This window comes from Heterodontus francisci, chromosome 20, assembly GCF_036365525.1.
Source record: "Heterodontus francisci isolate sHetFra1 chromosome 20, sHetFra1.hap1, whole genome shotgun sequence".
Classification (NCBI taxonomy): Eukaryota; Metazoa; Chordata; class Chondrichthyes; order Heterodontiformes; family Heterodontidae; genus Heterodontus; species Heterodontus francisci.
Window position 1 is genome coordinate 47,853,153 of NC_090390.1, and position 14,919 is coordinate 47,868,071.

Consider the following 14,919-nt stretch of genomic DNA (forward strand, 5'->3'; position numbering starts at 1 on the left):
GTGGCAGTCAGGGCTCTGTAGATATCATAGGATTCTGATTTACATATTTAAAATAGTCTATTGCTTGAAACAGGCTGATGCTTTGGTCACCTATTGATAGGGTCCTCTGAAAGTAGCATCAGGCAGGTTATCGGTGTAATGGGGCAGGAAGTCTACCATTCCCATTTTGAGGTCATTAATGCCCATTTTGACAAGTTAAAAATCAATCCCATTGGAATCTTAATTGTATGGAGAGGTTCTGATAATGTCATGAAATTCTGTAGAACTGTTGGATTTAATTGCACTTCGAAACTCTGTCCACATATATGTTATCTGGATTTTCATGCAAAAGAAAAAGTTCCTTTCGTGGCAATTATTTACTGCATAATTGCAAAGTTGAAGTGGCGTGACGTCTTTAATTGTGATCTAAAATTCAACGATATTGCATTGCAGATTTGTGGTCTTTTTTTTGGAAGCTGTTTTGTGGTTTATATCCTGGTCCATATATTATTTCTTATATTATCTGGTGGAATGTTATTCCCATTGCACTTTGTTATTTTTGATCCCCTTGTGTTCTCCCTTTATTTCTTAGTTGATGTCATTTACGGTCATAAAGTCTCCGAGAGCTGGAACAGTCAATTGACTAGACTGTTAACCCCAGTGTCAGCTTGGCTCAGATGTAACACTCTCAATTCTGCACCAGACGTCTGTGGGTTCAAGCCCCATTCTAGGACTTTAGGGAATAGTGTTGGCTCATACTTCAGTGTACTGCTGAGTGACTGCTGCAATCTCAGAGGTGCTTTCTTTCGGATGAGATGTTAAGCTGAGGCCTTGTTTGCTTGTTCAGGTGATTCAATGGGATGTTACAGAATCCACACCACTATTCAAAGAAGCAGAGGGAGTTCTGGTATCCTGGCTAATATTGTACCCTCAAATAACATCACTAAAAATTGTCATTCCTCTCATTGATAGTTATGGGATCTTGCTATATGCAGTTTGCTGTATTTGAAGTGCTTTGGGATATTCCTGGGAAATGTAATGAGGCTTAATATAAATTGACGTTCTTTTTGACACCCCTCATTGCTGCTTAGCAGTCAATATGACAGGAAATGTGCCTGCAGGGGGAAGCTGATAGTGTCAGTTCTTCCAAATAGCTTAAGGTAGGATAACCTGCCGCAGTATTGCTTACCTGATAACGGATGTAACTTTTACTTAATAACAGTAGGCAAACCTGAATGATATGTAGATCCAAGACTCAAACCTCACAAAAGCACAACATAGATATGGATCAAGAAGGCCATTTGACCCATCTATCTAGAAAACCTGTAATCCACCATCATACCACCCAACAGTCTCTTCACAATATTATACAACAGATATAGAAGAGGAAAGCCACTTTAACTCAAATAAAACTGCAGTCCCCTAATCAGAGCATCCAGTTGAGTCTTAAATTCTTCCTTGGTTCTTGCTTCCATTACCCTTTCCAGAAGTCCATTCCATGTGTTGATCAGTCTGTCACGTGAAGAAGAACTTGTTAATATTGTTACGAGAGTGCTTCTTTTTTTTTGTAAAATATGTTTTAAGGACTTATAGTTCAATTATGGACATTGATTCATCTGGAATCATCAACTTTGTGGGGTTTTTTTTAGAAAGAAATCACCAGAAGGTTCCTGGATTTGGCTTGTAAACAAGTCTTACTGGAAGGTACCTGTCTGTGGATAATCACTCAGCAGGGGTTGTTTTTGACTTGGGGAGATGTTTACAAAGAAGTGACAGTCAAAATTATAGAGGTCAGGAGACTTGACTTCTGAAATGTTTTTGGTTTCTGTTTGAACTGTTACAACACAGTTGGTTTTTGCCTGCCAAAGAAGAATACCCAGCTCATCTCTCTCTCTTGAAACAAAACCTTGCATTTCCAGTCTGTCAGTTTCCTTTTTCCAACTATATTTGAAGAAACCCTGCATATCAAATGTGTGGGAACTGAAACTTTGTTGCCACATTTCTGCTTTAAGACCTATCCGAAGCCTCTGTAGCTGCATTTTTGGAAAGGCTACCCAAATTGATTTTCAACATCACCTGGAAAGAATTGTTCTAGGAAGATCCCAGTGACAGCCATCTATACGCATTTGGGACGCCAAACCAAAACCAAGGACAGGTATTCCGTATAAGTGATTTTTAAAATTTTCTTTGTAACAGTGCTATAAACAATAATCCCTTTTATTTTTCAGGTTAGCTGGTGTATGTATGTGTGTGTCTGAGGGGTGAAGATAAATAAGGGGCTTTAATATTTCAGTCTCTGTGCATAAGTTTTATTTCATTATTGGTTAAGACTTGTTTTATAATAAACTGATAATTTTGTTGTTTATTAAAGAAACCTGGTTGGTGTGTTTTATTCTGAGAAAAATAGTGTATATGATTGACTGTATCGGTAAGTGGGAAAATTGAAATATATGTTGTGACCTGTGGAGAAGTGGGACTAGAATAAACAGTGCACTCCTCCCACCTCGGTTGTAACAATATCAGTCTTCAATTTGCCTTTCACCAGTTTGAAGCTGTGCTTCCTTATCCTCTTGTCATTTTAATAGGAAGTAGTGTTTTGGATTTACCTTTTATATGTCCCGATAAGGTCACCTCTCAGTCGCCTCTCCTCAAGACTCCTTATAACCCTGATGCAAGTGATAAATCTTGTACTCTTCTCTGTATTGCCTGTCGGGCTTGAATATCTCCTTTATAAAATGGACACAGGACTGAAAGTGGAACTTGACAAGAGCATTATGCAGTTTAAGCAGTAATCCCTTGAACTTGTACTTTCCTATTTTGGCTATCTAGTTCAGTTTAATATTTACTTTGTTAATTTCTGCAGTGATTTGACATGTTGAGCACTAACTCTACTATTGCCCTTAGATTATTTTCAACTTTTTGACAATCCATCTTGACAACATTAATGGATTCAACTGCCCCTCCAAGTTTGGTATCATCAGCAAATGTTGTCAATTTGCATTAAGCTTCTGCATTTAATAGATTAACGTCAATTAGAAACAGTTGGGATCCAGAACCAGTTCCTGGGGCACTCCAGTATTTCCCACCATCCTGAATTCACCATCTTAACAAGTATACACTGCTTCCTACCCTCAGTAAATTTCTTGTCCATTCCTATTTTGTCAAAAGACTTTTCTGGAAATCTGAGAGTACCATATTGTAGGGCTTTCCTAAGTATATTTGAAATGTCATGTCCTCTAAAAAAAATTCAAGGTGGTTGGTCAGGCCTCCTTCCAGAATCTGTATTGGCTGCTATTTATTTTATTATTGCATAGGTAATCCTAAAATTTATTTCCAATCAATTCCATTATTTGACCTGAGATTGATGCAAGACAGATTAGTGCCTCCAAGGTGTTTGATGAAGTCCATTCCAGATTTGATTCACTTTGTGTGAAGATCATCCTGACATTAATTTAAGTTCATCTTTCAGCAGTTTTCAAGCTCTTCTATGGACTGGGGTTCATAATCTGGAATGATATTCCAATGCTGAATTGTCAGAGGTGCAACCTCCAATGAAATGGTAAACTAAATCCTTGTTTGCCTGCTCAGTTAAAATGTAAAAGATCCAGTGGTATTATTTGAAGAGAAGGGAATTCTCATGATATCGTGGGAAACATTTCCTTCCCAACTTTCAGCACCAAAAACTGAACACCTGGTCATTCATTCATTATCTGCTCATGGGACCTTGCTGTGGTCCAACTGGCTACTTCATTTGTCTACATAACAACAGTGACTGCACTTCAAAACTAATCCATTGGTTGTGAACTGCTTTGGGATGGCAAGTTGTTTCTTCTTTAAAGTCATGGTACCTTGCCCTGGAGTCCAGGTTTACTTTGAAGAATGCTTGCATTTTCCTCTTTTGTACCATTTACTATCATAAATGCCTCTCTAAAGTCCCCTCACATTCACCTCCTTTCAGACTTGAAGAGTCCAAGTTGCTCTATTTTCACTCATAGCTCTATTCTCTAATGGAGGGATGTACCTTGTTGTTCCTATTTACATTGTCTCCTCCTCCAATGCTTGAATGCCGCTGCTTATAAATTTATATAATGTCTCTTGCGAGAAAGTAAGCTTTCTATTGCCAGCACTATCAGGTCGCTGATTTTATGTTATTTTACACAGCTGTTGCTAAATTCCAATTACTAGAACTGTTACTTATAGGAACTAATGCTTTATTTACAAGTTGTTCATATAATCGGAATCTTGCTGTGGCCAGGTATGCGCAGAGAGAGAAAAAGAGATAAATTCAAAAAATGAAAATTTTTGATTTTTTTTTCCTCAATTACTAGTGCCATGGAGCACAAACAGTTTAAACATCAAGCCAGCTGCATTTCTAAAGAGCTAATCTATTTCTCCTTTGACCAGAGGGAAAGAAATCATTATTACATGATTAGTGGCTTTAGTTAGGCAAAATGCAGCAGTAGCAAGCAAGGCAGTGAGGATGAGTTGTATTAATTACCTAACACTTGCTGGCAAGATAATTTTATCAGTGATTTGGCCACTGGAAAGTTGCAGCTTTTGATAAAAGCTGATAAGTCCTTAGTTACATCAAAACATTGGGGAGCGGGGCAGTGTCAAATGAAATGTATCTCATCAGCTTTTCAGTGACAAACCAAATTCATTCCTCATGTAATTGATAACGGACTCAGCCAATTATTTCACACATTACAATACACAGAGGTCCCTTTTACAGGTTTTGTGCTGCTGTAATTAGCTATGCTAATATCTCCTTTATTGGCCCTAATATTGCTCAACACCTTTTGCCATCCTGAAACCCACCAGAGCCTCATGGCCTGTCAGGATAGCTGATTATTGAGAAGGATAGCTTTAATCAAACATAATTGCAGTTAATTTTTCTCTCCTGCTCTCGTTTGCCAGCATCTAATGCCATAGACTCGTTGATATTCCATTAAATTACAATTAAACAGGCTGCTTTGTTTCTGATAGTCTGAACAACACCACAAAGTTCTGTAGCCATTTAAGAGTGCTGTTTAGTAATAATTGCTTCCACACTCACAAAGGAGCAATTTACACAATACCCATGTAGAATTTAAACAGCACATAATGTAATGGATATTACACTTGAGTCTAACACTACAATTAAAATGATTTTCATCAGATAAGAAAAGAGCTCTTGCTAATCAACTTCATAAAAGTAAAAATAAATGAACCAATTCATAGTTCAAACATGCATCAATTGAAGTGGCTGTGAAAATGACATGGAAAGACCAAACCTTTAGCTTTTGTGAATTAGTGTTATTTGCATCATTAACATGGTTCATACACAAGTATTAAGCCATATTAGTGTATCAAGGAATTATGGGATAGTATTTGTGTAAGCAGTGACCTATACAAGAATATAAGCTGTTCATGACAATTACAGCATCTGTAGAAGATTGTTTTAGTAAAAACATCTACTGTCTATTACTCTTCTATAAAAACAGCTTCTACTTGGTAAATATTTAAGTTCCACATTTGATTACCTTTTCGATCCTCAATTAAATATTTAAAATATCTCCAATAATAATCTTGTCAATTGTGTGAATGCTAAGTTTGGTGTTAATGAACCCCATGTTGACCCTGAATGAACTGCAATACGTAAGTGTTCAGGAAAGTGGAAAGTCCAATATAGCATGTTGTAAGGAACAATTGAATTTATTGAAGATTAGAGAGCAGATTTCTAAATGAGTTATATTCGACAATAAAACAAAAAAAAAATTCAAAGACCTCACATTGCACACATTTCCAGTCCTATATTGGTGGATGGCATTGTTTTGCAGGGGCAGCGGATCCGCTTGAACTGGAGCCTACCGTCAAGCTGAAGAGAAGCAGAAGTAAATAAAGCCCATATTTCAAGCTTGATTTACTCTAAAACCTACTGTGAAAGATTATGACTCTTTAGGGAAATAAACACAGGGTCAGAGAATTAGTGTACATAATGGTCATTTTGATAATGGGCCAACCGATGCAACCTTAAACATACTGTACACAATTAAGCATAATGCACTAATGACAACACAGGATTTTTATCACCTCTTTGTGATCAGCAAATCTGTGTTTGGCAGTAATAAAGAGTTTATTGGTGCTAAAGTCAAAGATTTTCTGCCACACAAAAAGATTTTTTTTTCCCGTTGCTTTCAACACAAGCACTGAGTACTGGTGGCTGAAAACACAAATTCATGCAGGCTGTCAGATATCACCTATGAAGTTCCTGTTCGAAGTGCAAGAGAGCAAATGACTAGAAATGCCTTTTGACTTCTTGATGCCTGATACAGCCAATATCCCCTAAGAGACCAGCACCTTATGCCCAAGCTGCCTTCCTACATTCTGGCCTGACCGTTTCAGATCAAAAAGTTACAGGCACACTCGATGTTGACTCAATGCAGGAAGCAATTCAAAGAAAAATTTACCAGTTCCACAAGTAAATATCATTACTTGAGTAAGTCACAATGAAACAATACCTATATTGTTTTGCCCAGGCTTCTCCCAAATAGGAAATGCTTTGCTATTTTTCAGTATTGCTATATTGTGTGAAAATATACAAAAAGTTAGCATTAAACAACGGAAAGGCTGTGATCGCTTATAAATTTGGTAATGACGGTATAATGGTTATCACTATTGTTGTAAAGAAAATTTGGTTTCTGTGCTTTATTATTGACCTTGTGCAAGCATTGACAAATTAAGAACAGTATGTTATAGAATATTAGGAAATTCATTTAAATGCCTTGAGAGTTTGAAACAGTATGTAATCTGCTATCTCTGGTACTCCAAAGGTAGGCAGTATTTTTTTTAAAATTGTTTCAAGCGGCCGTCAAGATATTGCAGATTGCATACAAGATTCATTTATGTTGTTATATGTTAAAGAGGAGGAACATTTGCTGATGAACTGTCTTCACCCAGTCCCTCACAGATGACATTTGTTCAGAAGATTAGCCAGGTTGTAATGTGCAGCATAATTGCCCTATGCGTATGTCCCCGAAGTGAAACCTAATTGCTTGACAGGCCCATAACTTTGCTGGATGCTCTCACCTTGTTAGGTCCTATTCTGATGTAGTTAAAATGAAGCATGACCGCAGGTGTGTGTAATTTACCTGGGTATTGACTTTGCCTGGTTTAATTGCAGCGTAGTTGTTAGTAAAAATTGGTGGGTGGAATATCAAGTGACTTATGTTGATGGCAGATGTGCATGCAAGGGAAACTGTGAACGATATATTAATGAATAATAAAAGGTGTAATACAAAAGCAGCAAAATACGTGAGCCACGCATACTAAAAAAATACAACCTTTTTGTTCTTTATGATGATCTTATTTATTCACCTGTCAGTTAAAGTAGCAATTTGCTTATTCTTCTCATGTATTTTTAATATTTTTCTGTTCTGTATTTAATTTTAGATTCTTCTTAAAGTTTTTCCTCAAGTGCAATCAGAACTGTTTGAAGAATGCAGGAAATCCAAGAGATATGCGTAGATTCCAGGTAATTAAAAATTTAAAAATTTACCATGTAATGGGCTCTTAATCTTTTGGGGCTTTTTGGGGAGATATTTGGGGATCGTTAGGATTCACTTTCTGGACACCATGAGTGCTCTTAGAGCTCCAAAATAATGTCCATGGCACATGCACACATTTGTGAGGGGAATCATGCCCGAAGCCATATTGGTCAGGTGTTAGCGCATAGACAGTGAACGTCCACTAGAAGTATAAAGAGCTGGCAGATCATGACGTCAATCAATGGTGCCATTTTGGAACTTAATGCTCCAGCCTTCCCTTTACCTTGCACAGTTGAACACATTTAGCAGTAGGCAGGACCACACCACCAAACACTGCCTCCCACCACTCCCACCAGTGCTATTTAAAGGGATCATCAACTACTTACAGTTGCAGGCTGATTTCTTCTGACGGTTACCACAATTCTTCAAGTGTTTGGTGCTTTCTATAGTTGTTTCAAGTTGTAAATGTCTACAAGGAGTGGTGTGCCAGATGCTGAAGGTGTTTTTGCTAACTTCAAGGCTTCTGCACAAAGCACTTGCCCCATACATTGGTGCACCAGTAGGCATGCTGAATTACAGCATGACTTAGAGAATGAAGAAAACAGGACAAGCTGCTGGCAGAGAGAGGGGACAAGGGAGAGAAGGACTCTCAGCAGGAGGCCATATTCATCCAGGGTGTTCAGGGAGCAATTCTCCGACCTGAACGTCAGTGAGGAACAATGTGTGAGACGTCTGCGCTTCAGTAAGGACGTCCTCACTGAAATCTTCCACCTGCTGCAGCAACAACTGCAACCTCGGTGCAGGGCAAGGACGGCATAGGAGCAGGAGTAGGCCATTCATTCCATCAAGCCTGCCCTGCCATTCACTATGAACATGGCTGATCATCCACTTCAATGCCTTTTTCCCACGCTATCCCCATATCCCCTTATGTCATTTGTATTTAGAAATCTGTCAATCTCTGCTTTAAACACATACAATCACTGAGCTGCCACAGCCCTCTGGGGTAGAGAATTCTAAAGATTCACAACCCTCTGAGTAAAGATATTTCTCCTCATCTCTGTCCTCAGTGGCTTCCCCCTTATTTTGAAATTGTGTCCCCTAGTTCAAGACTCTGCAACCAGGGGAAACCTCTTAGCTGCACCGACCCTGTCTATCCCTTTAAGTATTTTGTAGGTTTCAATGAGATCACCTCTCATTCTTTGAAACTCTAGAGAATACAGGTCCAATTTCCCCAATCTCTCTTCATAGGACAGTCCCGCCATCCGGGAACAAGTCTGGTGAATCTTCGTTGCACTCCCTCTATGGCAATAATATACTTCCTAAGGTAAGGGACCAAAACCGTACACAGTACTCCAAGTGCAGTCTAACCAAGGTTCTATACAGTTGCAGCAGGACTTTACTCCTGGGGCTGAATTTTATGAGTGCACCGCAGTTTGCGGCCGCACACTCTAAAAACAGCATGCATCCCACGTGGATTCACTGTCCCTGAGCCCCCACGATATTACGCGTGAGGGCTCATTTAAATAGAGGGGGCAGAGCAGCCGCCCCCGATGACGTAAGGGGGCGGCTGCTGCGACCCCGGCAACAGTGTCCGGCGCCATCGCGCAGGCGCCGGCACTATTCTTAAAGGGCTTTAAGCCCTTAACACGCATTCAAATTTTTAAAGATGGATTGCACTTAATATGTTTTTAATAAATAATTAATATGTTTTTAATAAATAATCCCCAACCCCCCAATGGTCATTTCATTGCCCAAAATGACCATCCATTGAGTTTACAAAGTCCCGAATTTTCCCCCCCAACCTTCAATCTTTTTCCCTTCAACCCCTTCCCACCATCCCCACATCCAATTAAAATTGATTTCCCCGCTCCTCCACCCCTCCCACCCTGAAAATTCTACTGCTCCCCCCTCCCTACCAGGTTCTCGCCTGGAATTCCATGTGGAGATCCAAAGTTACGCAGAGCATGAACGGCGGCTGTAATATTGGAGTGACACGGCCGCCGCCTGCAGGTAAGTTAATTTGAATGTCATTAGGGCTCATTTTAATATGGAGATGAAGGGCCCGCTGCCTAGCGGCAGGGGCACCACACGGAGGTCCCCGCCGCTGCCGGTAATATGTGGCAGGCCCTTCTCGATATCACGGGTCGAGGCGGGCCTCTCCCCGTAGCATTTTACCGTCCTTCGTGCCGCGACCTGCGGCATCGAGGGGCCGGTAAAATTCAGCCCCTGTATTCAAATCCTCTTATGAGAAAGGCTAACATACCAGTAGCCTTCTTGATTGCTTGCTGCACCTGCATGTTAGCTTTCAGTGACTTATTGAGAAGGACACTCAGGTCCCTTTGTCCATCTACACTTTCTAATCTCTTACCATTTAAGAAATACTCTGCACATCTATTCCTCCTCCCAAAGTAACCTCACATTTTTCCACATTAGGTTCCTTCTGCCACGTTCTTGCCCACTCACTCTGTCCAAACCCCCTTGAAGCCACTTTGCATCTTCCTCACAACACACATGCCCACCTAGTTTTGTGTCATCCACGAACTTGGAAATACTACATTTGGTCTTCACATCCAAATCATTGATATATATTGTGAACAGCTGGGGCCCAAGCACTGATCCCTGTGGTACCCCACTAGTCACAGCCTGCCTGTGGCAGTGAAGATGATATCGGCAATGAACTTTTTTGCATCTGGCTCCTCCCAGTCTGTAGCTGGAGATATAGTCATACTCACGGAATCATACCTGACAGACAATGTCCCAGCCCTGGGAGCCCTCAACATCGACTCTGGACCCCATGAAGTCACATGGCATCAGGTCAAACATGGACAAGGAAACTTCCTGCTGATTACCACCTACCGCCCTCCCTCAGCTGATGAGTCAGTGCTCCTCCATGTTGAACAGCACTTGGAGGAAGCACTGAGGGTGGCAAGGGCACAGAATGTACTCTGGGTGGGGGACTTCAATGTCCATCACCAAGAGTGGCTTGGTAGCACCACTATTGACCAAGCTGCCCGAGTCCTAAAGGACACAACTGCTAGACTGGATCTGCGGCAGGTGGTGAAGGAACCAACAAGAGGGAAAAACATACTTGACCTCGTCCTCACCAATCTGCCTGCCGCAGATGCTTCTGTCCATGACAGTATTGGTAGGAGTGACCACCGCACAGTCCTTGTGGAAACGAAGTCTCGCCTTCACATTGAGGATACCCGCCATCGCGTTGTGTGGCACTACCACTGTGCTAAATGGGATAGATTTCGAACAGATCTAGCAATGCGAAACTGGGCATCCATGAGGCGTTGTGGGCCAGCAGCAGCAGCAGAATTGTATTCAACCACAATCTGTAACCTCATGACCCGGCATATCCCCCACTCTACCATTACCATCAAGCCAGAAGACCAAACCTGGTTCAATGAAGAGTGCAGAAGGGCATGCCAGGAGCAGCACCAGGCATACCTCAAAATGAGATGTCAACCTGGTGAAGCTACAACACAGGACTATCAGCATACCAAACTGCGTAAGCAGCATGCGATAGACAGAGCTAAGCGATCCCATAACCAACGGATCAGATCTAAGCTCTGCAGTCCTGCCACATCCAGCTGTGAATGGTGGTGGACAATTAAACAACTATTTGGAGGAGGTGGCTCCACAAATATCCCCATCCTCAATGATGGGGGAGCCCAGCTTATCAGTGCGAAAGATAAGGCTGAAGCATTTGCAACAATCTTCAGATGCTAAAGCAGTCCGTGTAGAAATGCAGCAAGACCTGGACAATATCCAGGCTTGGGCTGATAAGTGGCAAGTAACATTCGCGCCACACAAGTGCCAGGCAATGACCATCTCCAACAAGAGAGAATCTAACCATCTGCCCTTGACATTCAATGGCATTACTATCGCTGAATCCCCCACTATCAACATCCTAGCGGTTACCATTGACCAGAAACTGAACTGGAGTAGCCATATAAATACCATGGCTAAAAGAGCAGGTCAGAGGCTAGGAATCCTGCGGTGAGTAACTCACCTCCTGACTCCCCAAAGCCTGTCCACCAACTACAAGGCACAAGTCAGGAGTGTGATGGAATACTCTCCACTTGCCTGGACGGATGCAGCTCCAACAACACTCAAGAAGCTCGACACCATCCAGGACAAAGCAGCCCGCTTGATTGGCACCCCATCTACAAACATTCACTCCCTCCACCACCGACGCACAGTGGCAGCAGTGTGTACCATCTACAAGATGCACTGCAGCAATGCACCAAGGCTCCTTAAACAGCACCTTCCAAACCCGCGACCTCTACCAACTAGAAGGACAAGGGCAGCAAATGCATGGGAACACCGCCACCTGCAAGTTTCCCTCCAAGTCACAAACCATCCTGACTTGGAACTATATCGCTGTTCCTTCACTGTCGCTGGGTGAAAATCCTGGAACTCCCTTCCTAACAGCACTGTGGGTGTACCTATCCCACATGGACTGCAGCAGTTCAAGAACCAGCTCACCACCACCTTCTCAAGGACAATTAGGGATGGGCAATAAATGCTGGCCTGGCCAGCATCGCCCACATCCCATGAATGAATTTTTAAAAAATCATCAGTAAAGTGATGGACGGTGTCATCAACAGTGCAATCAAGCGGCACTTCCTTCGCAACAACCTGCTCAGTGATGCTCAGTTTGTGTTCCGCCAGGGCCACTCAGCTCCTGACCTCATTACAGCCTTGGTTCAAACATGGACAAAAGAGCTGAACTCAAGAGGTGAGGTGAGAGTGACTGCCTTTGACATCAAGGCAGCATTTCACCAAGTATGGCATCAAGGAGCCCTAGCAAAACTGATGTCAATGGGAATCGGGGAAAACCCTCCGCTGGTTGGAATCATACCTAGCGTAAAGGAAGATGTTTGTGGTTGTTGGAGGTCAATCATCTCAGCTCCTGGACATCACTGAAGGAGTTCCTCAGGGTAGTGTCCTAGGCCCAACCATCTTCAGCTGCTTCATCAATGACCTTCCTTCAGTCATAAGGTCAGAAGTGGGGATGTTCGCTGATGATTGCACAATGTTCAGCACCATTCGTGACTCCTCAGATACTGAAGCAGTCCGTGTGGAAATGCAGCAAGTCTTGGACAATATCCAGGCTTGGGCTGATAAGTGGCAAGTAACATTCGCGCCACACAAGTGCCAGGCAATGACCATCTCCAACAAGAGAGAATCTAACCATCTCCCCTTGACATTCAATGGCATTATGATTGCTGAATCCCCCACTATCAACATCCTAGGGGCTACCATTGACCAGAAACTGAACTGGAGTAGCCATATAAATACCGTGGCTACAAGAGCAGGTCAGAGGCTAGGAATCCTGCAGTGAGTAACATACCTCCTGACTTCCCAAAATCTGTCCACCATCTACAAGGCACATGTCAGGAGTGTGATGGAATACTCTCCACTTGCCTGGATGGATGCAGCTCCAACAACACTCAAGAAGCTCGACATCATCCAGGAAAAAGCAGCCTGCTTGATTGGCACCCCATCTACAAACATTCACTCCCTCCACCACCGACACACAGTGGCAGCAGTGTGTACCATCTACAAGATGCACTGCAGCAACGAACCAAGGCTCCGAAGACAGCACCTTCCAAACCCACGACCTCTCCCAACTAGAAGGACAAGGGCAGCAAATGCATGGGAACACCACCACCTGCAAGTTCTCCTCCAAGTCACACACCATCCTGACTTGGAACTATATCGCCGTTCCTTCACTGTCGCTGGGTCAAAATCCTGGAACTCCCTGGAACTAACAGCACTGTGGGTGTACCTACCCCACATGGACTGCAGCAGTTCAAGAAGGCAGCTCACCACCACCTTCTCAAGGACAATTAGGGATGAGCAATAAATGCTGGCCTGGCCAGCGATGACCACATCCCATGAATGAATAAAAAAAAAATTGTGGTCCACTGTTGTGTAAGGGAGATTACTGAGGCTCTTATTCAAAGACAGCTAACTACATTTCATTCTCTCTTGCCAGAGAGAAGTAGGCAGAGGGAGCATGTGGCTTTGCTAGGATTGCAGGTTTCCCCATGGTGCAGGGTGACATTGACTGCACGTACATCACTTTGCAAGCACCGCATGTCAACTATACTGGAACTGAAAGGAATTCCATTTCCTCAATGCCCAGCTGGTGTGTGACCACAAGCAGCAAATCGTGCAGGTTCAATGCAGTGTGTGCTGAAACAACTCTTCTGCCGCTGAACCACTCTGAAGGAGCCTTGCAAGGAGTCAAGACTCGTGGTGGTCTGCTGTATGCTGCACAACCTCGCTATCTTGAGGGCACCGCCCTTGCCACCAACTATGTGGCAAACAGCTGAGGAGCAGGAGCATGATACTGAGTTAGGGGCGGACGGCGGTGGGGGGGCGGTGGGGGAACAAGGAAGAAGAGTAGGAGAAGGAAGATGGAGAGAAAAAGCATCTTAGACAGTCCCTTTCTGGTCGGGTTTTCTATGAACAACTCATCCTAGTGCAATACCAGTAACCACAACCACAATTTCCCATTCACCAACAGTCCCACACCTTACCTTCCCTCTGCCATTGACCATCACAGGGCCTGCTTGACCACAATGAAAAAATAAAAGCCAACACAATCAAAACATATCAAACCAAATTTATGAATTAAATCATGCTATATTGCATACAAAAATCAACTAATCGCCGTTGTGTATTGCCTGAGAGCCTTTCTTCTGTGTGCCTTTGTGTGTCCTACTGCTGCTACTCAGTACTGCCCCTGTGGTTGCAGCATGGCTGGTGGAAGGCTGTTGATTTTCACTGGGGGAGACTGCAGATGACTTTGGAGGACAATCTCAAACAACTCTGGGCCTAGAAGGCTCAGCTGTGGACTACACTGTCTCAACATGGGTGGTAACTGTCTGGGCTGACTGGCTGACAGGTAATAGCAAGAGCACGGTGTAGTTGCAGCGGTGGGAGGACATGTGCTGTGATCCTGACAGCAAGTTTGTGCTCTGTGGAGCCAGTGCCACTCCCCCGGGGCAGTGCTTCAGCAAGCCTGTTGGAGGATAAATTTCTGGACTGCTGTGACACCCTGCAATCCCCTTTGCACATTATAATCCAGAGCCATGATGGTAGCAGTCTGAGCTTGCAAAACACCAGTCTTTAGCTTCCACTGCAGCACTCAGAAATTAGGTGGCTTGTACTGCAATGGAAGTTGCAACATTGGCCAACAGACACTGCATCATGGTTGGGTCCACAAGTATGCTGACGTAGTTGGCCACGACTTCCATGCTGGAGAGGATGGGTTCCAATCTCTGTGTAAAGACCTGCACCAAGTTGGTGCTGTACTTCTGTATGGTCCTTGACATTGATTACAGGCTTTCTGGCAGACCTCCCTTTGGACCAAGCGTTTTGTTGTCCATACATT

General features: G+C 43.0%; 1 protein-coding gene across 3 annotated transcripts in view; it reads left to right on the forward strand.

Moving 5' to 3' along the window:
* The window catches only part of ebf3a (EBF transcription factor 3a), a 123,674-nt gene that overhangs the window by 69,033 nt on the left and 39,722 nt on the right, over window positions 1-14,919 (forward strand). For all 3 annotated transcript variants that reach the window (XM_068053342.1, XM_068053344.1, XM_068053343.1), the window contains exon 7: window positions 7,411-7,492. In XM_068053342.1, the coding sequence (XP_067909443.1) occupies window positions 7,411-7,492 (82 nt within the window). The remainder of the gene's footprint in view (window positions 1-7,410; window positions 7,493-14,919) is intronic.